Source organism: Salvia hispanica, chromosome 5 (genome assembly GCF_023119035.1).
Source record: "Salvia hispanica cultivar TCC Black 2014 chromosome 5, UniMelb_Shisp_WGS_1.0, whole genome shotgun sequence".
NCBI classification, from domain to species: domain Eukaryota; kingdom Viridiplantae; phylum Streptophyta; class Magnoliopsida; order Lamiales; family Lamiaceae; genus Salvia; species Salvia hispanica.
In genome coordinates this window covers 23,509,240-23,532,690 of record NC_062969.1, presented here as the reverse complement: position 1 = coordinate 23,532,690, position 23,451 = coordinate 23,509,240, and the positions used below count along the sequence as shown (strand labels likewise).

Below are 23,451 nucleotides of genomic sequence, written 5' to 3'. Positions count from 1 at the left end.
TAACCTTTTACTAATTACAACATTTTCTTGTGTAATTAAATTACTTGTTTCTCAGACTCTAAAATAAATAAACAATGTTGAACAAGTACACACTTTTTTAGTTTGACCACAGAAAGTCAAGAAAAAGGAATGGGGAATTTGTGGGTAAAAGGTGATTTTAAGTGTTACCAATTTGACAGTTCCAATGGCACTGGTGCATAAATTTAATTTTAAATACAAGGATTAGGAGTATTAATTAGTTGAAGAATTAGAAGTGGGGTTTAATAAGGGCAAAAGTGGATTAAAAAGCAAGAAGCTCAAAGTGTGCCACGAGACATACAAAATGGATTGTCCATCCGACATTTATGCGACATCCAACGTTTCTCAACTACTGTAAGAATGAATGAGATCATATAAATATAATTAACGATAAATTATGAAATTAAACACATTAATTAGCTGGGCTCCTTTTCCAGCTATGTGTATGGACCATTTTTGGGCTACACGACAATAAACGCTACCATTTGCTTTTGCAAATTATGCACCCATTCATCATCAATTTATGGCATGGCATGGCTGCACACTGCAGAGTAATAGTAGAATCTGATTTTTTTATTTTATTTATATATGCGAAAATAATAGTACTAGTAGTATAATAATTTTGCATATTTTTGTTTTAAAAATTCATAAAAGGATTCGATGATGAATTTAGCTTTTGATTTAGAAAAATAGGCATGCGAATCAGAAAATTGGTGTAACATGATTCTCTATTTGGAAAAAATCATGCGGCCACCGAATTTCTTCATTATTAGCAAAAAAATTAGGGCGTGACTATCATGAAAAAAACGAATATCATTATATGCAAAGTCGTGTTTAAAGCCAAAACAAGCTTAAAATTGGCACTGTTGTGTACCACTAAAATTCCTATATTTAGGGACAATAATCTATGAAAGTACTATATTGTCCTTTCGAAATTACCCTTGCAAAATTGAAATGAACATACATCGAATAAAATTTTAATATACCGCGGAAATTCGTTGTTGATCCACAATATATATTCGCTTTGAATTGGTAAAATACCCCTTTAGGGTTTAACTAAAATTGAACAATAGCCAACGCTGGATTTAGGAGACGGATGAACCAAGTTAACATGAATGCGTAGGGGATAAATCAGTATATCGATTTATAAAGAGGAGTATTATTGGACACAAAATTTTATTCTCATTCATAAATATTACTCCCTCCATTCCACATCAGCGATAACGTTTCTTTTCGACACGGGATTTAAGAAAATTGTATAAAGTGAGTTAAGTAAATGATGAATAAAGTAAGAAATAGAAAAGTTAGAGAGAAATATAATAAAGTACTCCATTAATTCTTTGTTAATTGAGAAACTTCTTTTCGGCACATAGATTCAAAATAGTGTGTTAAGTGGACCATGAATAAAGTAAGAAAGATGAAGAGAGAATAAAATAAGAGAGAATGTTATTTTTTTGCCAAAAATAGATATGACCCAATTATCTTGGAACTTCTAAAGATAAGAAAAATGACTCAATTAATATGGAATTGAGGGAATAAGAGAGAAGAAATATGTTGACTTAGAAAATGAAATGACTCGAATATTATGGAACATACCAAAATGATAAAATGATTTCATGGAGTGAGTATAAAATTAGCATATTGATACTGAATTTGTATAAATCATTACTTAATTTATCCATACTCAGAGCACACAAGTAGTATTTGCGTATCTAGACTCTAGTATATTAACAGTAGTCAGGATCATCAGGACCGATCAGTGAAACATACTAGGTTAGTTACATATAGCGAACCACTAAAGAATTAAGTTGTTGTAGGGATTGGCAATTGATAAATAAGTCAATTAAGCCTAATTAATTAGGATTAGGCATGTTGGCACACAGCTTTTCATAACACTTGCGTTGTTTTTGCATAATTTTTACATGTGTATACTAATTAATCAGGTTTTGTTAATTCTTGACTGAAAATATTCCATGTGACTGCACGTGAGCCTATTAATTCTTGAATAAACTCATGTATAGTATACGTCTCAATTTAAATCACCCCAATTTCATAATCTAATCTGGCTTCACTGCTTTCAGGAGGAATACAGTATCTAAATTAACAACACTATCTAAATTATTTAGTATCCGTAATTAGCAACTTGTTTCTCACATGTCTTCTGATAACTTTACTATATAAAGGATAGGGGCAGGGCCCGTATTTTATCAATTTAGAGAAATGATCATTTTTTATACTTCCAATTTCTCTGTACCGCGATTTTTTAAATCCATTTTATTTTGTTTAGTTTTTCAATTAATATTTTTTATGAGATTTTTTTTCCAGAAATATTTTTAATGGCTCAAATATATTACTACGTGGTGTTTTTAGCCAATCAAAATTGCATTTACAATTATGATTAGCTGGATACACTATATAGCAGTACATACGGATCACTGAATTTTTACTCGTGGTGGTAGGTTGAGTGTGGTATTGGTATTATTCAAAGAATGAAATCCATATTTGAGGTTGAGGACCCCCATTGTACACATAAAATTTAATTGCAGACGAGGTAAATGTGTAGCAAGGGTACAATTTTTTTATCCACTAGTTGTGCCTACATAAGCTAATAAAATTCAATCTTGAGAGAAATTAATAATAGTAGAACAAAGGGGACCAATCGCATTAAATGATGAAATTGTGGAGACATAGCCAGCCCTGTTCCTGCCACTGCCACTCTGAATGCTGTCTTCTCTTTTAAATCTTTTGGAATGTTATTTTTTTTAGTATTATTGCTGCTAGTTTAAATCTTTGCACCATAAATTCTAGTTTAGGGAAACGAAAATTAATTTTCGTTATCTAGGAAAATAATTTTTTAATTTTATGTTTGTAATCGCTGATTCTAACCATAAATATAGCACTGATAGTTGATGTATTTGTGTTATTTTTATTGGGCCGCCTTGTTTATTGGGCCTCCCTAAGGCAAGCTTCTAAACAGTCTGCGCTAATTAATTTCGTTTATCCATGATAAATAAATTAATATTTTCAAAAAATAAAAGTGTGTGTTGACTTAGTGATTGTGTGATTTATGTTCAGAGTGTAAAGGTCACAGCACAGGTTTAAATCGACCACACTTATAAAGTTTCTGTTTATTTATTCATTAAGAAAAAGTTAAAAAATTATGAAAGCAATTAATTATTTGCATAATGTACTTCATCAATTCCTTTAGATAGGGGACCATTTTAATCAAGTAAAAGGTCGTAGTTTAAGGACCATGTTTACAATTTGTGCAAGGTTAGGCGCCAAACTTTTACTTATGCCAAACCCTACTACTTACTAACTTCATTTTTTCACAAGAATTATTAATGCCCGACCTAAATACCAGATAACACATACACCAACTTCATGTTTTAACTTTTTAGGTTTGATATGTGCATAATTTAGGGTTGAAATTTAATGTTCTTTGGTTACTAATTGATTAATTTTTCCTCAACTTTGATCTCATACCGGTAATTTTCCTCATTTGAAAATGCTTTTTCTTTTAGTGCATTAAATGTTTGTGTTAAAATGACAACCCTCTTAAAGTGACACCGTGACACCACTTATACAACAATATTATAAACGCTACACAACAATTTATAGATTGTTGTATAGTGTGTCGGATATTGCTGAACAAGAAAAATTGCTGGATATAGAGCAACAAATTGCTGGCCGTCTTTTTCAGATTTTTTTTTGCCACATGGCAGCTTATTATTCGTCCACATGTACAAATGATTGACTAAAATTGGTGGTATGGTATTATTTTAAAGGATGGTGACACTCTAACATGCCCCTTGATTCTAACTTATATACGCCATAATTTAAAAGCATTCTCTCTTTTTTTAAAAAAAATACATCATAGTAATTGACTATGTTCTTTTCAATATTTACTTCTTATTTGTGGGTTGAGTTTCCTTTTTCTTAATTTAGAAAATCAAATCTATTTTCGAAATTATGCCATGTTAAGATTATATAAATTTTTTTTAAAAACAACAACTTGATCTTGTGTCAATTTATTTAGAAAATCAAACTTTTGGCTTTTGCAACTAATATAGCGCATCTAATATTTTCAGATTAAAAATCACTTGGATGCTAGAATGTGAGTTTTATAATATTTCGGATTTTTAAGTTTCGATAAATTTAAGAGCACCTCTGATGGCGTCCTTCCCACTAAGACTTTCACTAGGACTTCCCACAAAAACTTCCTGCCACGGCATCACTAGGACTTCTCATTCCACTGCCACATCACTAGGACTTCCCCTGCACTAGGACTTCCCACTAGGACTTCCACTAGGACTTCCCGCAATAAAATTAAATTCACAATTATTCAATTTACGGAATTAAAATCTCGACACGGAATACGGAAAAATTCGAATACTCCATTAAAAAAAAATTACATAATACTTAAAAATTACATAATCATAAAAAGTCGAGAAATACAACCCTTGGCTCTCACTCCTCCTCGTCCTCGTCGCCCGTGCTGCTGCCGCCTCCGACGTCCCCGCCCCCAATCTCGACACCATAATCATCAATGGGTGGCATTCCTAAATCGCGCCGACATGCGTCGATCACATCCTTGCACATCCTTTTGTACACATGATCGTGCATGCTAAACCACCCATGCATGTTCTGACTCAGGTTCTTCGTTAGCTGCGCGCGGGCGAGACGGTCTAGTTCAGCTGGGGCCTCCGATTCGACCTCGAAGGACCCGCTGCGGCTGCCGCTTCCCATCGCCATCCGCTGCGCAACCTTTTGCCCCATCGGGCGACGACGACGGCGAGAGTCTGATCGTGGTAGCGGGGACACTTCCTCGGCTTCGGGGAGCTCGTGCGAACCAAGCACTGCTGCTGTACTCATCGGAAGAGTTGATCTTCGTTCGCTTCCAGCCCGAGTCGACACCCGCACAAAACTTTTGCGAATCCCTGACCACGAGAAAGGCCTCCCATTGGTCAAACTCTTTGAACTTCAATTCTTTGTCGGGGTACTGGGACAGGGCCCGGTTCTTCACATCATCCTCAGACATGCCGTTGGTTGCCATGCGCAGGTTGTTTTGGTAGAGGGCAGCAAAACGATTTAGCTTAGGCCTCAACCGTCCCACTGTTTCCGGCATTGCTCGGAAGTGCGAGGCTTCGCCCTAGCCGGTTTGAGTGTTAGGTAGGCCTCACTAATGCGATGCCACAATCGGTCCTGGTTTGCTCCGACATAGGGATCCTTGACTACACCGACCCAGGCCTTCGCAAGCGCGGCATTTTCCTACACGGTCCAAATCGACCTCTTCTCACCCTCGTCCTCTGCCCTAGTTTGCGAGGAAGAGCTGAGGCTTTCCAGTTGCCCTTGCCCCTACCCCCCGCCCCGACCTTGCCCTTGTCTTTGCCCCTGCCCCTTGTAGCAGGCTCCGCCTCATCGGGAGTTCACGGATCGGCTATAGCCCAATTCCTGCCCCAACTCCTCAAAAGAGAAAGTCTCGATGCCGGTGTACTGTGTCTCCGGAACAGTACTAGGGGAATCATCGGCCAACAAATCTATATATGAGCGATAGACAGATTCCCTAGGCGTCCTCGGGCTCCTGTGCTGCATCGACCCACCCATCCCCGCCATATTTGGCGGCATACTCCCCATCTGCGCTGCCCCGGGCATCATCCCACCCACCCCCGCCATATTTGGCGGAGTACCGCCCATTCCCGCTGCCCCGGGCATCATCTCACTCATCCGACTCATCCAATTGTACATATTGTAGAACATTTGGGGAGTAATCCCCACCATCCCCGCCATTTGGGGATTCATCCCCGCATTAAAGTTTTCCTCCGTTCCGGCGGGAAACGTGGTGTGTTTCCTCCGCTCGTGATGGGGGAGTTCCTATTGTACTCCATTTATAGTAGAAATGAAATTTGTAGATTTTAGAAAGAGAAACTTGTCAGCACAAGTGGTGTGAATGAAATAAATTTCAACGAACCGTATTTATAGAGTTTTTTTTAAAAAATAAAAAAAATAATTAAAACTCGGACGTCCGACCCACGCCACAGTGGCGGACGTTCGGTCGGACGTCGGGCGAATATCCGAGCCCATCCGACGGGCGCACGGGACGGGCGTGTCCTACCTTTTTCCTCACTACGGCGGACGTACGGTCGAACTTCCGCGACGTCCGCCGTTGGAGATGCTCTAAAGTCCATTCGTTTATTTATTTTCTCAATATCGGCCCAACATGTTTCCCTTAATTAAATTTTTAAATTGATGATAATACTCACTAATTAGAAAAATGAAGAGTGGATAATGCAATTTCAAATGGACCTAAAGTCGATCAATTATTATTTAAACTCCTCACTTTCGACAAACCTGGACATCCCAAATAAATCTCCAATTGCCAACTACAATCAATAATATTTTGAGAAAAAACCTATAACTCTGCTCTATCCAAATTCTTGATTTATACTAACATCTTATAAATCAAGAAAACATCTCAAAAAACATCAAAATTTCACAGATGATATGCACCAATAAAATCTCACTAAACTCAGTTACTTCAGTTTTGATATCACAGCAGTTTCAAGATTCCAACAGCTAACTTGTAAGTTTCAAATTAGAACCGAAACTCTTTACAAACTCAGCTAATCAATCTTAGTTAAAACTATCTCATCCTAGCTTAAAGTTACCCTACTTTACACTCGGCCTTCGTCTTCATGCACGGTCCTAACACGAAACAAGCACAAAAACAGGAGTGAGACAGCAGCATCCTTTTCAGTATATAAGCTACTACTCGAGGAAACAAGAATATGGGGGTGGGGATGTGAGAGCTACCTTGATATCTCCATTTTCGACTGCATAGCTTCGATTCTCATCCGCACAACCTTCCTGTGGGAGTTTGAATTCAGAGATGGCACGAATGTAGGACTTGCTGCTGGCCGATACTCTGGGAGTAGACGTCCAGTCCTGTATCGGAGTCCACATGCATTACAGAGTGTCTTTGGCCCTAACGGTCCCTCTCTCCATTGTGGTGTCTTCGTTGACTTACAATGAGCACACTTCTCAACAACTGCAGGGCAAGTAGGATTCAAAGCCGCAGGATCTGAGATATACAATGAGGAAGCTTCGTTTTTGGGGGAGTTTTTCATGACATCCACAGAAACAGGCAGCTGAAGCAACCTTTTCCTACTCTTTTTACCTCTCATGGAATTTGAAGCCTTTTGCAGAGGCGCAGGATTTGAGCCATGCAACGAGGTGTCGTTTGTTTGGGGTAGGTTTTTAGAGTCACCAACAGCAACAGGCACCTTCCTACTCTTTTTACCACTCATGGAATTTGTCGGATCTACACCTCCAGGTTCAACGTATTTTAGTCTGTATCTCAAGTAGCTACTGTCATGGAGGAGTGAGACGCGACTCTGGGTACAGAAGGCTCCAGATTCTTGAACCTTGGTCGACTTATTCTGCAGAGGAATATGTGAGCTATAGGTATCATCATGCTTTGCAAGCAGCTTTCGCTTGGGCGCTCCAGCAATTTGAAGTGAGCTAGAGGTGTCAACATGCTTCGCCAGCTGCATTCGCTTTGGAGCTCCAGCAATCTGAAACGAACTAGAGGTGTCATCATCCTTGGCTAGCAGCTTTTTCTCAGGAACCTCAGCAATCTGCAGTGAGCTAGAGGTGTCAACATGCTCGGCCAGCTGCATTCGCTTGGGAGCTCCAGCAATCTGAAGTGAGCTAGAGGTATCATCATGCTTGGCCAGCTGCATTTGCTTGACGTGCTTGGTTGGCTGCTTTTGCTCCGAAGTCCCAACAATCTGCATTCACCAGAGAAGATCATTTATACCACAAAACCGATAAATCAAGGGAATAGTGCACCAGATGAATATAATAGGTGCAAATGAACTAACTACATGTTGTGATAAGCGATAACTTCAACAAAACAAAATTACAACAGCTCAGAGTAAAATAAGAGGAAAATATTAAACATCTGAGCAATACTAGAGTCTCCAAATGAAGCACATAAGGAAAAAAACCACAAACATATCATTTAACAATATAGGGATCCAACATAACAACACAAGCTATTAATGATACTAAAGAGATAAGATATCTAATCATGGCTCAATATTAGGAACACTACTATAGGATATAAACTCGAGTTTATTTTTACACATTTATGATCAAACAAATAACTACTCATGGCAACAAACACCAGTTGTTGAGATGGTAGTTCCAAAATTTTTGCTTCAAATTGTGGGGCTTTTGGAGGTTCATCAATTTTAGCTTCTGTCAGTGGGGATAAAGGGTGCTACCTTAATTTTAACTTCCATCAGCTTAGCTGCACTCCTCGTCTCTGCCACCTTCATGTGGGAGTTGGGTAGTTCCAAAATTTTTGCTTCTAACTGTGGGGCTTTTGGAGCTTCATCAAAATTAGCTTCCGTCTGCGGGGATAAAGGTGCTCCCTTAGTTTTAACTTCCATTAGCTTAGCTGCGGTCCTCATCTCTTCCACCTTCATGTGGGAGTTTGGTAGTTCCAAAATTTTCGCTTCTACCTGTGGGGCTTTTGGAGGTTCATCAATTTTAGCTTCCGTCTGTGGGGAGGATAAAGGTGCTACCTTAATTTTAACTTCCATTAGCTTAGCTGCGCTCCTCATCTCTGCCACCTTCATGTAGGAGTTTGAGTGCTGAGATGGGACAAATGTCGGACTTGCTGCTGGCCGATATTCTGGAAATAGACATCCAGATCGATATCGAACTCCACACGCATTGCAGAGAGTCTTTGGTCCCAGTGGTCCCTCCCTCCATAGTGGTGTCTTTGTGGATTGACAATGAGAACACTTCTTAACCAGTGCATCACAGGGCTTAGAAGCCACTTCATGGGGAAGATTTTGGAAGATTATTAAGTTATCAACATTTTCGTCAGATTTTCTCATCAAATCAATGGAAACAGGCTGCTGAGTTAATCTTTTCCAACTTGAAGTCCGTTTAGAAGTGGAAAGCTCATGTGCTGCTGAAAGCCATGGGTTTACACCTGAATATCTAACTCGTTTTGATCTGCTTTGTGCCGGAATAGCCTGTTCAGGTTTTATAGACAAGCACTTTTCTCTCGAGCAGGAGCCATTACTTTCAAGAACTGAAACAGGGCTTTGAGTGCAAAAGGAACGAGACTCTTGGACCTTAGTGAATTTCCTCAGCTGGGGAATACGCAAGCGACAAGTATCAACATGGTTGGCCAGCTGCTTTAGCTCTGGAGCTGCATCAATCTGCAGTTTGTTCATTCATCAACAAGAAAAAAATTAGAGCGAAAATATACACAACCAACCAGACAAACTAGGAATACAATGGTGAATATTGATTTAGTAGAGACAATGAACTCTTTTTCAACTTTGCTCTTGCTCATGTTAAATTTTTATGATGTCAGAAATCTTGACAAACTCATGATCTATTTAAATGGGCACCCGGGTGTGTGTGAGAAAGCAAACAAATGTATATGCCTATTATACAGGTCATGTGTAAGGATACAAAAAAAATATACCAAATACTAATAACTAGCTTTCTTTAGTTCCTATCTTTCATTGTGATTTAAATGTTTTATTTCTTACTTTCCTTCACGTAATTTCATTGAGAGGCCGGGCCAGACTCACAAATCTAACATAGCATGGAAGAAAAGCCTAAGATGAAAATAAAACCCCATGATGAAGCATTGTCACATCCAACAAGTTTCTATATGTCTCAAACACATACTGCACCAAGTCTTTACCAAACTTGACATGATATTTGTAACTACTGCTGAGCAGCCCACATCACACTCCTCAGTTGTATGCATCAGCTCTTTCCATTTAGTAGATTAATAGCATTATAAACAGCCATGAACTCTATATAAATAATGTAAACAATATAGTTAGACCTTTATAACTCTTGGAAGCTCATACAAATTATATACCAGCTGAGGGCGGAAAATTTTAGAATCTCACATGAGAACGTGGTTGTGGTGACGAGTTAGGAACATTGAATTCCTCATTGGACATCAATGGTGGCTCCATTAGCAGGCTAGATGGAATAGGCCCGAGAAATTCTGCTTTGCTACTATCCCATTCGGGTGCAACTTCATCCCCTTCCAAACTTTCCATAGGAAAGTCAAGAATATTGAGCAAGACATCATAGTCCTCATCCGGACCCAAACTATCCCCAACCTCAGCCATGCTCCTACTTCTGAAAATTTTACACAAATTAGTACCAATTCCAAGTCATTGGCGTAGACTACAAACCAACGAAAACCTGAACACATTCCAGCCCTATCAATCTAACAAAGCCGTAAGTCGGAACACAGTGTTAGAAATGCTTATACACTATTCTTGGCGACTCTCTAGAACTGGCTAACAGACTAACAGTAGATATGGAGTAAAACATACATGTATCATATACACGTATGTATGTGAGTGTGTGATTTGGATAGGTAATGACTAATCACAGAGCTGTAAAAGGATAATCATTAAAATATACCTAAAAGATTGGATTAAGACAATATTTACCCAAAATAGATATGCATTTGGAAGTAAATACACGGTGTTTCCAACTCGATTCAAAGACATGAGAACTTACTCACACAGAATCTTCAATCCTAACACCAGTGAAGCGAAACAGATGATTTATAATGACGAAAAGAAAACTTTATAGAAATATGAAAAAAAAAACACGTCTTTTCATTTTAGAAAAAAAATTGCCATTCCATTTCAGCATCAGTTACAACTTACAACATCATTTAATTTCTGCAACCTATGTGAAACGACTCCGTTTCAGCGGTAAAACTTACTAGCATTAGAACAAAACCGCCCATTAAAATCTCAAATAAATAATATGAAATCAAAATTATAGTAGTAGAAAGCTAGTTTTTGTTTCAAATGAACTGCGTTTTTGGATACCTCGCCTTTAGCAGGCAACTAAATAATGATACAACGAGGAGCAGAGCTCATTGTTTTTGGAAGTGGAGATAACAAAATGACAAGGAAAAGATTGTTGAAAAAATGAAATTCCTCTGCACGAAAAAGGAATTAGAAATGTTAGATTTAAGAAACAGAGGGAATTGCATGGAAATAATTGAGATTAATTTCAGTACGTACCTGTAGATAAACCCTTCCTGTCACGCCATTACTCTCCAGAGAAGAAATTTATAAACAAAGAATAGATAAGATGTGAATTTATAAACATATTTACTATTTTTCCCTTTCTTGTCTACATTTATAGTCTTGGAATTTGGGGATTATTTTTGCCAGAATAATACTACCAATTTATCCGATCCTAAGCTGATGCATGTCTACATTTCCAAATTACAAATTACGGTACTATACTTTTTATCCATAAAAAATAATTATGACACAAATTTTAATGTCAGATTATTAATATAAAAGAAGATAGAGAACAGAAGCGATATTGTCAGTAAAAATTAGACTCATTTTATTAAAGATAAAAAAAATAATAGAAACTAAATTTTGATGGACGGAATAGAAAAAAAATGACAATTTTTTATGTAGGGTGATAGTAGTAGACTAGTAGTAGTGGAGTATAATTTGGGAGGAGTATTAATATACATCGAAATCCAAAATATATTTTGGAATGTGAACGTGGGATAAGTAAGATATTTTACTTTAAAGAGAGGAGGAAGTATACTATATCGTGTTGTATAAAAAAGACATTTTACTTTAAAGAGGTGGAATTGGCATTTATTTAAAGAAATGTAAAAGAAAAAAGTTGGAAAAGATTGGATGGAACGTGAGTCCTAAGGAAAAATTAGGTTCTTCTCAGTTCTCACTGCCTAGAACGACAATGTCTATTACTAATTATTATCCAAATTGAGATTGATTTTACTCAAAAATATGCACATTGTTATTACTGATGTAAACCAAAATAAGTACTACTCCTAATATACTTTTTAAGGTATTATTTACCAGTGTGATTTAAAATTGCCAAAAATAACTTTATCGATATCAATCAACAATTTGCTACTCCCTCCGTCCCAGAGTTGACACACTTTCCTTTTTAGTTTGTCCCACAAAAGATGTCACATTTCCCTTTTTTTTAAAAATTCTCTCCCATGAATATAAAAATTATATTTTCTCTCTCCATTTAACACACAAAACAAAACCTCCTAAAATCCCGTGCCATTTTCAAAGTATGCCAACTTCTCTGGGACGGAAGGAGTACATATTAATAAATAAATATTTTATCTACCTGTAAACGTGAAATAAGGATAAGGAATCTGCATTAAACACACCCAACAAAAATATACTAGTACTAGTATTTTTTAATTTCTCCTGTAATAATAATAGAATTCACCTGATACAAAACCAAAAAACCTTGTTCTTGGCTGAAAACAATCAGACCAAATCAACAAATTGAAATATGCAATAAGACACTTCCAATTATGAGTTTGTGTATAAAGCAGTCTTCTTAATAAATCATCTGTTGGTTGAAACAAAATTGGGCTAAGTAAAACCACTTTCTCAGAAAAATCATGGCGTAGGCTCGGTTATCTATTAAGTTTCGGACATTTTCGTATTTACAGCTTAACTTTTGACGTTCTTCTTCTTGAACTTACAAAGATAAAAATGAAGATAAGCAGCAGCATCAGAGCAGCAGCAGATAAGGACACGAATTTCCAGGAAGGGGTGTTATAGATTCCACGGTATGTGCTTGTAGAGAGCATGCCACTTAGCTCTTCCTGCAATCAAAAGCAACATGTATAATGGGTTGCAACCCGTTTCTAGTATCCGAAGAATAGCAACAGAAGACACCAAGATTACGGTGTAAAACTACCAGTTAATACATAAGTTATTTTTATTGTAGATTGACCCTATTTCCCATCCCAAGTGGGATAGAAAGATGTTTCACCTATAATTCTCAGGAAGTGGGGCTTGGAACATGGCAATGAGTGCATAACATTAAATGTCACTTAAGCATTCACACTAACATAGAGCAACCAATACTGATACAACTACATAAAAGCACATAACCAGGACACAGTTTGATTCTGCAGAATTAGCTACATCAAAATCACTGAACCGACACTAAATCAGAAGATGCAACAATTAGTCAAGCCAATTGCATTCCGTAAACTACATATGCAATGCTAGCCACAGATACATCCAAAAAAAACTTGGATGCCAGTTTTATAAAAAATTGGAGTTGTATAGATTCAGTTTCATCATTAGATTCAAGCGAGAGGTTTAACGTACGTCATTAACCATGCTCTGCGTCATATGTTCCTGTTGCTTTCTGAAGATGTACTGGCCATACTTATAGAGCTCTACATCAAGGCTGTTAAGCAATGTTATCTCCTTGATAAGGGCCTCAGGAACCCGCTTACGAGCCTGAAAAAAGTTAATACATTGACATCAGTAGCAAGCATTACAAAAATAATAAGGTACAGTAGCTAAGCACTCAGCAATCCACCATTTGCCCTACCTCTTTTGTAAAGTTTGCTGGATAAAGTTGCTTCAGGGAATTCACACGCCTATCTGCTTGAGAGTTTCTTAGTTTCGAAACACAAGAATTGTATGCTTTCATCAGTTTCCCTACAGTCCACTGATAGAATAATGCAGAGACGATGAGCTAAAAAGTTAATCAAGAAGCAGGCAAATATCATAATATTAAACATGAGAGACTAGAGAAAATATTCACAGGCTCACATTTTCCTGTATTGCATTATCCTCGCCGGTTGATGACACGTTCTTCTGGTTTTGATCCTGTAGTCCAGAGAAAAAAATAAGACAGTGTAGTTCTGTAGCAGATCAACAGATATGTCAATGGAGAAAAGAATTAAGAACACCAGTTTCTTACTTTATCATTAGCATCAGTCTTCATATCAGGAAGTTGTGAGTGCTGTTCTGTACCAGATCAACAGATATGTCAATGGAAAAAATAATTTTCTCTCCGGAACTTAAATTCATATCTACGGAACTACAAGAGTATTATAGCAAGAACACAGAGGTGATGACTTGGAGAAATTTTACTACTTCCAAGATTGCACAAATATATCATCACTGTTTAGATTCAATACACAAAAAATTTGGATTTAGTACAATTAATGACTTCGAATCACTAACCTGAGTCATTGTCGCTAGCACCATCTGAATTAGAGCTTGATGTTTTGTGCTTGGAAATCACCTGTGTAGCAACTACATTTGCAAACATATTGGCTGATTCTTTATGATTTTCAGTCAGTCCAACATAAATCATGTTATCCAACTTCTTCTGCAAGAATCACAATTCTCTACCATGACTGAACCATAATATGAAAAAAAACATAATGGGACTGCACAAACACTGACATAATCGATATCAAAATTAGTGAATCCTTCTACCATACCTTTGCAACTTGAAGCACATAATCACCAAGAGAATGATACTTAAGCACACAATGACGCACTTCATGTGCTCCAGCATAATAAGAGTTGTTTGTGAGACCTACAATCTGAAAATCTCAGATGTAAGAGAATAGAACCATGCTGCAGCCAAGGAAAACAAGACAAAAAAAAAAAGGACAGGAAGAAAAGAAAGAGTGATCTTGCTGGATAAATGCCTAATGTTCATCCATGAACATAATGAAATGCAAAGGAACAAACTCAAAGATCCTGTCTTCCACTTTAATATGAAAACCATGACTCCCATTCTAATCCAACCATATTCTTTTACCAAATATTGGTATTAAAATTCCAGTAACTTAAGATGAGTAAGTATGGCAAGAAACTTGTGATAATATACAGTCTCTGTCTACTTCATTACTCATATAACAGATAATCATGCAGTAGCACAAGAGTTGACATGGCCACTTAACTCTGAGGAAAATACTAGCAATCCAACATCCAACCTGAGTACAAGTTAAATTAAAACTACTAATAATGGTCTACGGTTTAAATATAATATAACTTCCACCAAGAACTAATTCATTATTCACTTAAAAATACATTGTCATTATCCATCAAAAAAATACGTTGTTATTACATAAAGCCCTTTAGAGACTTAGAGTTACTCTTAATTAAGGTGACCCAGTAACTTTACAATAGAATATTTACATAATTTTCTGAAATATTTTATAGTGTCATTTCAGATGAAGTACAAATGAATCAGGCAGGGACAACCCTTCTATAACACTGAATTAAAAATGCAAAAATATTAACAAATGAGGCGAGAACAACAGAATTTCTAAAGCAAATCTTTTTGAACGTCATATCTACTAATGAAATAACCTAATAAGATTGGAAGTACAGAGGACAATGCAATACCTGGAAAGTGGCCCCATTGTGGACAATGTCTCGAGTAACAGGCTCATTAATGTACTCATGCAGAGGCATCGCAATGTCTTCCATGTCATAAGGATCACCAGCCACTAAATTAATTTGCCCTCTAAGTTTTCTAATGTCCCTCTGGCATAGATGAAAGAACATATTATAGAACAGAATATCTCTTAATAAAACCAATACTCAGGAATGAGGGGTCTTGAAGCATATAAAATTCCACATATTACACTGCAAGACTTCTGAATCCAAACATTATTACAACCAAAGCTGAAAATCTAATAATGATGATCATGTATCACAGAGAATACAATTCAAACTTAAAATTCATTGTTCAAATCAGAGCCTTGGAGAAGACTATCAATATCGACAGAACATGTACATGTCAACATTTACTTCAACCGAAAATCTCAATCACGGTAGCTGAGCATACCCGTGAAAAAAGGTCTTCTCTCATCCAAGGGACCAGATACTTCCAGGGCCAAATATCCAGCGTACTCACTCCGGATGTCTTACGACGTGCACTTCGGGACATTGTTAATACAGATGTTAAATTGGGATGAATCAAAAACCTAGAGGCCACCTCCAAAGAAAATTCATAAGTGCTAAAAACACGTTCAATAGGGTCTCTAAGTATTGTCATCAGTGAAGTTTTCTCCCTGGGAAGTTTGGACATCACAGAGTAGTCATCATGTGTAGTTAATAAACGGCAACTCGATTTTCTGCAAGATAAAAACCAATCCCACTTCTTACACACGTCTATGGTATATATAAGGATAAAACAACACTTCTTCCACATCTACTAGTCCAACTATTTGTTAGTATCTTTTCTTACATGCTTTGACTTTTCATGATAGCATCTTATCTTAAAAAAATGATATCAAGAGGAAAAAAACAAGCATGTCAATAATTAGAAGACACACTAGCTACATTCAACTTTTGCATTGTCTCACAGTGATAAACATGTCATTCATCCAACACAAAGTTAAACTTTTACAATCGCAGTCATTAACCGGGCAAGAAGAAAACCTCACCATGAGTAGCCAAGTTTTCATATATATTTTGCTGAGCTTTAAAAATGCTCCAAAGAGATGAACCAAATAGTTTATAATGCAAGGATGCATGATAGCTGATTGCACTATGGTTCTTTACAGTGAACTAAACATATCAATTACTACTACTTTTCAGCCACAAACATTACAAGGACATTAAGCATTACCTTGAGTTATATCTGAGTTTATCATAAGACCGAGGACATTCCAAGGAGCTCGAGTACAGCTTTTTCAAGAAACTGTATAGAAATTTAACAAATAGCACAAAGAATAAGCAAAATCAATTTTCATGAAATTATAAATACTCCTTAGAAAGCTTACACAAAGACTTGTTTTCAGTATTTTCTTATTGGGGTATCTTAGACACCATAGAATAGAAAATCTAGGAGAATTACCAATGGTAGTATGTTCGTCCCCCTGTTCGAGGTACATGAAGGAAAAGTAGCAAGTCACGCAAGGCATGTTGGTTGCCACTAACTTCGGTATCAGCCGAGAAGGATGCCCATTTCTTGACTGTATGGTCACACTGCTTATAGCCATCATTTGCCTCTGATGCCTCTACTGTAACAGGAACTGATAGGAAGAAATGGCACGCTATTAGGGGATCTCACCCACAAAAATCATTTTAGTAAAGTATAGAGATCATTTTGAACATTTCACGCAACTCCATCACTATTCAAACATAGCTCTACATGCATGATCCTAATAGTACAGGAATAAGAAAAAAATGAGAACGCAAATGGCAATTTCCTCGATTTCCATATCTCATCTCAAATAAGTATCATAATACAAGTAGAAAAGAAAGCACACAGAAACCAGTATTAGACCAAGCAAAAAGCTCCTTTGTTTTGCGACACTTATCAAGTGAGTTTGAAAAAAATATATTCACATGGAAGAGCAAAACAGGAACTGCAGCATCCACAGTAAAAACTGAAGCATATTAATCTAAAACAAGTAATTCTAACCAAAATTCTTCGACCTCAAATCTGACCATTATAAGAAAGAGAAGGAAAACGAGAAGTCTTTACAGAAAGGGAAAAGAAAACTCACCAGATACGAGCAGCAAAAGAAAGAAACCCAACATCAGATGAACTATCTCGCACCTCATCCCCCCACCTCTGAAGTCAAACCAACGCCACAACAGATACTGCTTGAAAATCTATATTTAAAAAAAGTAGAATAAAAATTAGAAAACCAAAAATAGCCCATAGAATCAACCTTCAAACAACAATTCCACCATTTTCAACGAAAACACAAAACGGCGAAATTCGGCATAAGAGCAAGCACCTTGGGCGCATAAAAACCCAATTTCTAACATAAGCACGCAAATCCACGCATAGAAAGAAATTTAATACACATAAGCATGGCCAACATGCGCAGAGTACCGAAATCTTGTGCTCGTAAATCCCGACCAATCGTGAAGCATTACCGCCTGATCAAAGGGCCCCCACTCCTCCCCGCCCCCTTTCCGCGGCGGTTTCGGCCTCTCCGATCGCTGAAGTTCGAGGAAAAACCTTCAAGGCTAAAGCTCAATTTCGCCCAAAATTTATCGTTAATTTAAGGAGCTCAGAGTTGGCTCCGGTAACGCCATTGAGCGGAGTAACGGCGGAGAGGGGAAAAGGGTAATAAGGGAAATTGAAAACATGCGGAGAAAGGGGGTATATAGTCAAAATATGGTCAAAAATGGCTGAGGGAGTTATATGACGAAAATGACCTTCAGTTTTGTGTTTCGAAATGACAGTTATTAAAAGAATTTTACCAACACTAATTGAAGCGTAACATAATTTAGTATACTTGAGTTAATGAGGTTTCCCTTTTCAATAAAGGGTTTTTGGCTTTTTAAACCAACACCTTTCTCCGAATTTCGGTTTTTTCCATAAACTATGAGATTTGTTTTTAAAACCACGAACTTTTATTTCGTTAGGATTTTCGCCCGGCGGGTCAACGACGAAACCCGGGTTGTCTACATGTCAATTTTAATCCTATTTGTCACTAAATTGATTACTTGGATCCTATTTGGCACAATATTACATATAGTCACAATTATTACATAACAAATGACAACTTTTGAATAAACAAAACACAACTTTAACATTTTGAATTATGCTATTCGGGTCGGAAATGTGCTATTCGGGTCGGGTTGGGAAAATCCTAACGAAATGAAAGTTCGTGGTTTTAAAAACAAATCTCATAGTTCATGGGAAAAACCGAAATTCGGGGAAAGGTTTTGGTTTAAAAAGCCAAAAACCCTTCAATAAATGATATAGTAGTATATGATAGTGGTTAGCATTCGGATTTTGGTTTGATTTTTTGCCAAATCGAACTAAACCCGAAAAATTGAATTTAGTTTAAAATCTAAATCGAACCGAACCCGAAAAACCAAAAAATTGCAACTGAAAAATCGGAAACCGAACTTTAAAAACATAACTAAACCGAAAAAATTGAAATTATATGAAAATAACAAAACCCCGAAAAAAAACATATACTAACATATGGACATATGGTATATAATATATTTTATTTTATACTAATAGAATATAGATATATAAATTATAAATTATAAAATTAATAGAATATATATTTATTAGAATATGGAGGTGATTAATTACTAACTAATTAGCAATCCAAAATAAATTTACGTAACTCTCTCGATTTAAATTGTTGTTTTTCAAAAAATATATCAAATTAAAGGTAATTCTATAAGGATTCTAACGAGATTTCAATTGCATATGTTCCGACGATATTCGGATGATAAAATTTGATGATTTTTATTTCAGTTTTCGTATATGTTGATGATTTGACGAAATCTCAGTATAACGCATATAAAATTCTCAATATAATGCATGTGAAATCTCAATAAAACTGAGTTGATATTTTCGTGTACTTGTGTTGAAATACTAATGTCATTATGTTGATATTTGTAATACACTATGTTAATATAAAAAAAACACGAAAATTATGATAGGATGGTGAAATTTGATGAATTTTATTTCAGTTTTCGTGTATGTTGATGATTTGACGAAATCTCAATATAATGCATATAAAATCTCAATATAATGCATGTAAAATTTCAATAAAACTGGGTTGATATTTTCGTATACTTGTGTTGAAATACTCATGTCATGTTAATATAAAAAAAACACAAAAATTATGATATGATAACAAAATACGATCTTACCATTTTGTTGATATTTGTCTACTATTTATTGAGATTCGTAAGATTTAATCTCATCCACTCGTTTTTAAATCTAAGGGTGGAGATTTGGTCTTGATTTTGAATTATGATGTTATAAGCAATAGAAGATGACCCGAATAGAATATATTAAAAAAATATAAACATTATATAATATAATATATTAAATTAATAGAATATATATGTCTATAATATTATATTTAAAATATAATTTGGTTATTCGGTTTTTTTTTCCGCCCAAATCGAACCGAAAAATCAAAACAACCGAACCAAATTTCAAAATTTCGGTTAAGTTCGATTTGGATATTCTATTTTTGGTTTTTTTTGCTCACCCCTACGTACGGAGTACAATAATATTGTTTCAAAGTTAGTGTTCTTTTAAAAATAAAATTTTGAAATACTTGAATGACACATGATCAAAATTATATTCGTGGAATGGTAATGATGATGAATCCGATGGCATATAGATTAACGAATGTTGTTGCAAAATCTTAATTAAGAAAATGGATAAAGGTTTAAGTGATTTATTTGTACAATGTAATATACGTATTAAGAAAATGAATAATATTTTTTGCTTTGAGATATTGTATAGTAAAACTAGACAAGAGAGTTCGTTCTTGATCAGTAAATAATAACAGTATAAATTAACAAAAGTTATTGTGAAATCTTATTCAGGGAAAACGTTTTAAATTTTGCAGCAACAACGCTGAGATATTAGAGCATCCACTATAGGGGCAGCGCGCCCGCCGCCCCGTTCGCGGCTACGCCGCGGCGGGCTATAGCGGAGGAGGCGTCCGCTCCGGGGGTGGACGAATTTGTTGGGGCGGACGGACATTCGCTGCGATTGCGGCGAGGACGGGCCGCAGGAGAGAGAAGCGCAGCGGCCGCCGCGCCTATCTATTGCGCGGCGAAACCGCCGCGGCGGTCGCTGGCTCTGAAATTTTTTTATTTTATTTTTATTTTTTTAATTCGAATTTGTAATTATTTGTTTTGACTTATTTAAATACCCCACCAATTTGTTTTTCACTCCACACCCATTTTCACTCCACCCCCAATTTCACAACCCTAAATTTTATACCAAATGCACGGGAGAGACGAAGATTCGCCCGGCACGGAAGAATCGGGATACAAATACTATCCTTCTTCCCAGCCATCTCAGCTGTGGGGATCGAGTCCCACCCCCCGGGGATCGAGTCCCAGTCCCCCTCCATTCCAGTCGTGGTCACCGACATCTCCGCCGTGGCAACAAAGCCAATATCTCGGGTCAATCTTCTCATCAGAGGAATTTGGGTCGTTCGGCATTTGGAGATTATCGACCCACTATGGACTCGCCCAACCATCCGCGGCCGGATACCCCTTCTCACTCTTTCCAGCGCACCCAGACTCCTTTGTCTATTTCGATAGGTTCACACTGGAGCAGATGATGGGGCTGATGAGCTGTGCCTACCCGAGAGCCCGCCGACGAGATCTTCCGGCGACGGCGGTGGTGGGAGAGGCGGCGGCAACGGTGGTGGTGGGAGGGGCGGCGGCAACGGCGGTGGGGGAGGGGCGGCGGCGACGGCGGCGGTGGGGGGCGGGCCGGCGGCGACGGCGACGGGGATGGCAGCGGCAGCGGCGGTAGCGAGTCGGCGGTAACAAGTCGGGGCGGGCACTACACCAAAGACGAGTCGATTGCTGTGGTGAGGGCATGGGATGCCGTCACATCAAACCCCTGTGTTGGCACCGATCAGACCGAGATTGGCTTTTGGAAGCGCGTTTTGTTGACCTACAATGAGTTCAAGCCGAGAGGCGCTAAACCGCGTGACGCGGAACAGATCCGGAAAAAGTTTGGGAGGATTCTGACACCCACCAGGAAGTTCGCAGGCATCTACGGCAACACCCTTATCAAAGCTGAGAGTGGCCGCAACGAAGCCGACGTGAAGGCTCTGTCTGTGTCCCAATACAACGCGCTATATAAGCCTAAGTTCACCCAGTGGGAGGAGTTTCTCGTTCTCGAGAACTGCCCAAAATTCAAGTCCATCTGTGCAGAGGAGACTGAAGGTCACGGGGCGAAGCGCAATAGACGCAACAGAGCCGGGAACTACAGCAGCAGCAGCGGCGGACACTCAATCGACCTCAACGACGCCCAAACGGAGGAGCCCTCTGATACACACACTAGGCGTTCACGCCCTCCGGGGCAGAAGGCCAGTATCCGCAGCGCCCGAATGTCTGCAGGTTCCTCCCGCTACTCGGCGCCCGCGTCTGGATCGCGCAGCGCGCAGGCGCCTTCTGGAGCTCAGTCCGTGGACCATGGGGCCCATGTGGTGTTGATGAAACAACTGCAAGATAACTGCCGTTTCTACGAGTCGGCCACCGACCCGATCACCAAGGCGATATACTATGAGCTCATGTGTAGGATCAGAGAGGATCTGGGGCTGACTGGTCCAGCGGCGCCGGGTGCGCCGGGGGCAGGGGCGGCGGCGCCAGGGGGAGTGGGCGACGAAGAAGAGGCAGAGGATTCCGACTCCGCCACCGAGTAGATGGTGGCGGTGTTTTTATTTGTTTTTATATGTTTTTTTTATAAAATGTTCGTTGTGTAATTTTCCGGTATCCATTAATACAACGAATATTTGGTCTCATCGCACTTTTTAATTTTATTATTATCTCGTTTTCTAATTATTTATAGTCCGATAATTTTAATTGTAATTAAATTAAAATATACAACAAATAAAATAGAGTGAAATTTGTCCACCAAAAAGTGTCCACTATTGCTGTGAACACTTTTTTTTGTGGCTGTGGACAAATAAAATAGGACTATGAAAAAAAAAGTTGTCCACTAAAAAGTGTTCATAGTGGATGCTCTAATAAACAAATAGCAAGGAAGTAAGAAAATTCCACTTGAATTAAAGTAGTAAAAAGGTGTTTATCACATTAGTCCATATATATTGGACCGTACTATTTATTTTATATAGATTTTTGTGTACAGACAAATCCACTAATATTAAACATTGCCGGCCAATAAAAAAATTCTTTGTAGGTCCACTTTGTCCGTATAAAATTCTTGGACGATCAAATCGAATTCCACTTTGAACTTGAGGTCTTTTTCCATTACTTTGTAGGAATATGATATAGATAATTGGACCGCATTCATCTCCATCACTTTAATTGTTAGCTTCGATTCACTTTTATTTTAATTAATTTTGAAACTATATGTTGGAGGAACTTTATTTAGTCATTATGCAAAGAATATGTCAAATTATATTAATTGTTCTGACCTAATAAAATAATTGTGTAATCGAGATAAACATAAAATGTAAACAGATATAGATTTATGTGGTTCACTAACGTTATATTGGCTACATATCCACGGACAAGAAACGGAGAACATATTGTATTCAAAATGTTTCCGAATTATAGAATTATATATGTGCCCTACTTCTATATAAATAGACACACAAACAACGGCTACAAGACCTTATTTAACTAGTGGTAAACTATACAAATTTATTTAACTAGTGGTAAACTATACAAATTTATGGCATAACATTAAAATACTAAAGTCATGTGTTTAATTTCCAAAGCGAAGTCAAAGCAGAAAGATTGAAAAGTGAAACCCAGAAGTGGTTGGGAAAATCAGATAAAGATATTTTTAGGCTGACAAAGTCAAACATGAAAGGAAGATTGTGTGTAGAAAATTATGGAAACGTGCATGTACATGCATCAAATTTATAGATTTGTTTTCCTAAGTGATGAATGGCTGCGCTACGAATTATGTGTATCATGCTAATGTTAATGCAATTGAATTGAGTGGAATTTTATTTGTCAACATCACTCGTGGGGCTGTAATAGTTGGGTATAAATGTCGGCTGCCGTTTCATTAATCTTTTAATTTTCTTTGTCTAACAATATTGTTTGAAGTTTATGTTATGTCACATTTTGC

The 23,451-nt window shown here is 37.5% G+C and overlaps 2 protein-coding genes across 9 annotated transcripts; both read right to left on the bottom strand.

Annotated features, from left to right (window-relative positions):
- Positions 1-6,523: 6,523 nt before the first annotated feature.
- Positions 6,524-11,231, bottom strand: LOC125190610. Of its 6 annotated transcripts, none has more exons than XM_048087946.1 (6): positions 11,115-11,231; positions 10,917-11,029; positions 9,969-10,206; positions 8,307-9,257; positions 6,832-7,808; positions 6,524-6,723 (listed from the first exon to the last, which is right to left on the bottom strand). In XM_048087946.1, the coding sequence occupies exons 3-6, from the start codon at positions 10,194-10,196 to the stop codon at positions 6,693-6,695; spliced, it is 2,187 nt and encodes a 728-aa protein (XP_047943903.1). In that variant the 5' UTR covers positions 10,197-10,206; positions 10,917-11,029; positions 11,115-11,231; the 3' UTR covers positions 6,524-6,692. The 6 variants fall into 6 exon arrangements, with proteins under 6 accessions (XP_047943903.1, XP_047943905.1, XP_047943907.1 ...); XM_048087948.1 differs by lacking the exons at positions 10,917-11,029; positions 11,115-11,231 and adding an exon at positions 10,527-10,558 and having other exon boundaries at positions 6,832-7,099; positions 7,196-7,808; XM_048087950.1 differs by lacking the exons at positions 10,917-11,029; positions 11,115-11,231 and adding an exon at positions 10,527-10,558 and having other exon boundaries at positions 6,832-7,066; positions 7,196-7,808.
- A 1,161-nt stretch (positions 11,232-12,392) lies between these two features.
- On the bottom strand, positions 12,393-17,977 carry LOC125191124 (protein-tyrosine sulfotransferase). 3 transcript variants are annotated; one of them, XM_048088595.1, is made up of 13 exons: positions 17,627-17,977; positions 17,390-17,498; positions 16,735-16,912; positions 16,507-16,578; positions 15,721-16,009; positions 15,276-15,416; positions 14,360-14,464; positions 14,097-14,244; positions 13,831-13,877; positions 13,680-13,736; positions 13,456-13,575; positions 13,227-13,361; positions 12,393-12,712 (listed from the first exon to the last, which is right to left on the bottom strand). In XM_048088595.1, exons 2-13 carry the CDS (start codon positions 17,445-17,447, stop codon positions 12,551-12,553), a joined length of 1,512 nt encoding a protein of 503 aa, XP_047944552.1. In that variant the 5' UTR covers positions 17,448-17,498; positions 17,627-17,977; the 3' UTR covers positions 12,393-12,550. The 3 variants fall into 3 exon arrangements, with proteins under 3 accessions (XP_047944552.1, XP_047944551.1, XP_047944553.1); XM_048088594.1 differs by having other exon boundaries at positions 17,725-17,977; XM_048088596.1 differs by having other exon boundaries at positions 17,769-17,977.
- Positions 17,978-23,451: the final 5,474 nt, after the last annotated feature.

What these genes read in the sequence shown, in the direction of transcription:
- LOC125190610 (XM_048087944.1), bottom strand. An exon ending in TGATGGAAGTTAAAATTAAG is followed by an intron (nt 7,809 to 8,306) that starts GTAGCACCCTTT and finishes TGGTGAATGCAG; the next exon opens with ATTGTTGGGACTTCGGAGCA. An exon ending in TCGAAAATGGAGATATCAAG is followed by an intron (nt 6,724 to 6,831) that starts GTAGCTCTCACA and finishes GTTTCGTGTTAG; the next exon opens with GACCGTGCATGAAGACGAAG.
- LOC125191124 (XM_048088595.1), bottom strand. Translation starts at nt 17,447, where the DNA reads ATGAGGTGCGAGATAGTTCATCTGATGTTGGGTTTCTTTCTTTTGCTG. An exon ending in TCTTTTGCTGCTCGTATCTG is followed by an intron (nt 16,913 to 17,389) that starts GTGAGTTTTCTT and finishes TCTTCCTATCAG; the next exon opens with TTCCTGTTACAGTAGAGGCA. An exon ending in AGACTGATGCTAATGATAAA is followed by an intron (nt 13,737 to 13,830) that starts GTAAGAAACTGG and finishes TCTGGACTACAG; the next exon opens with GATCAAAACCAGAAGAACGT.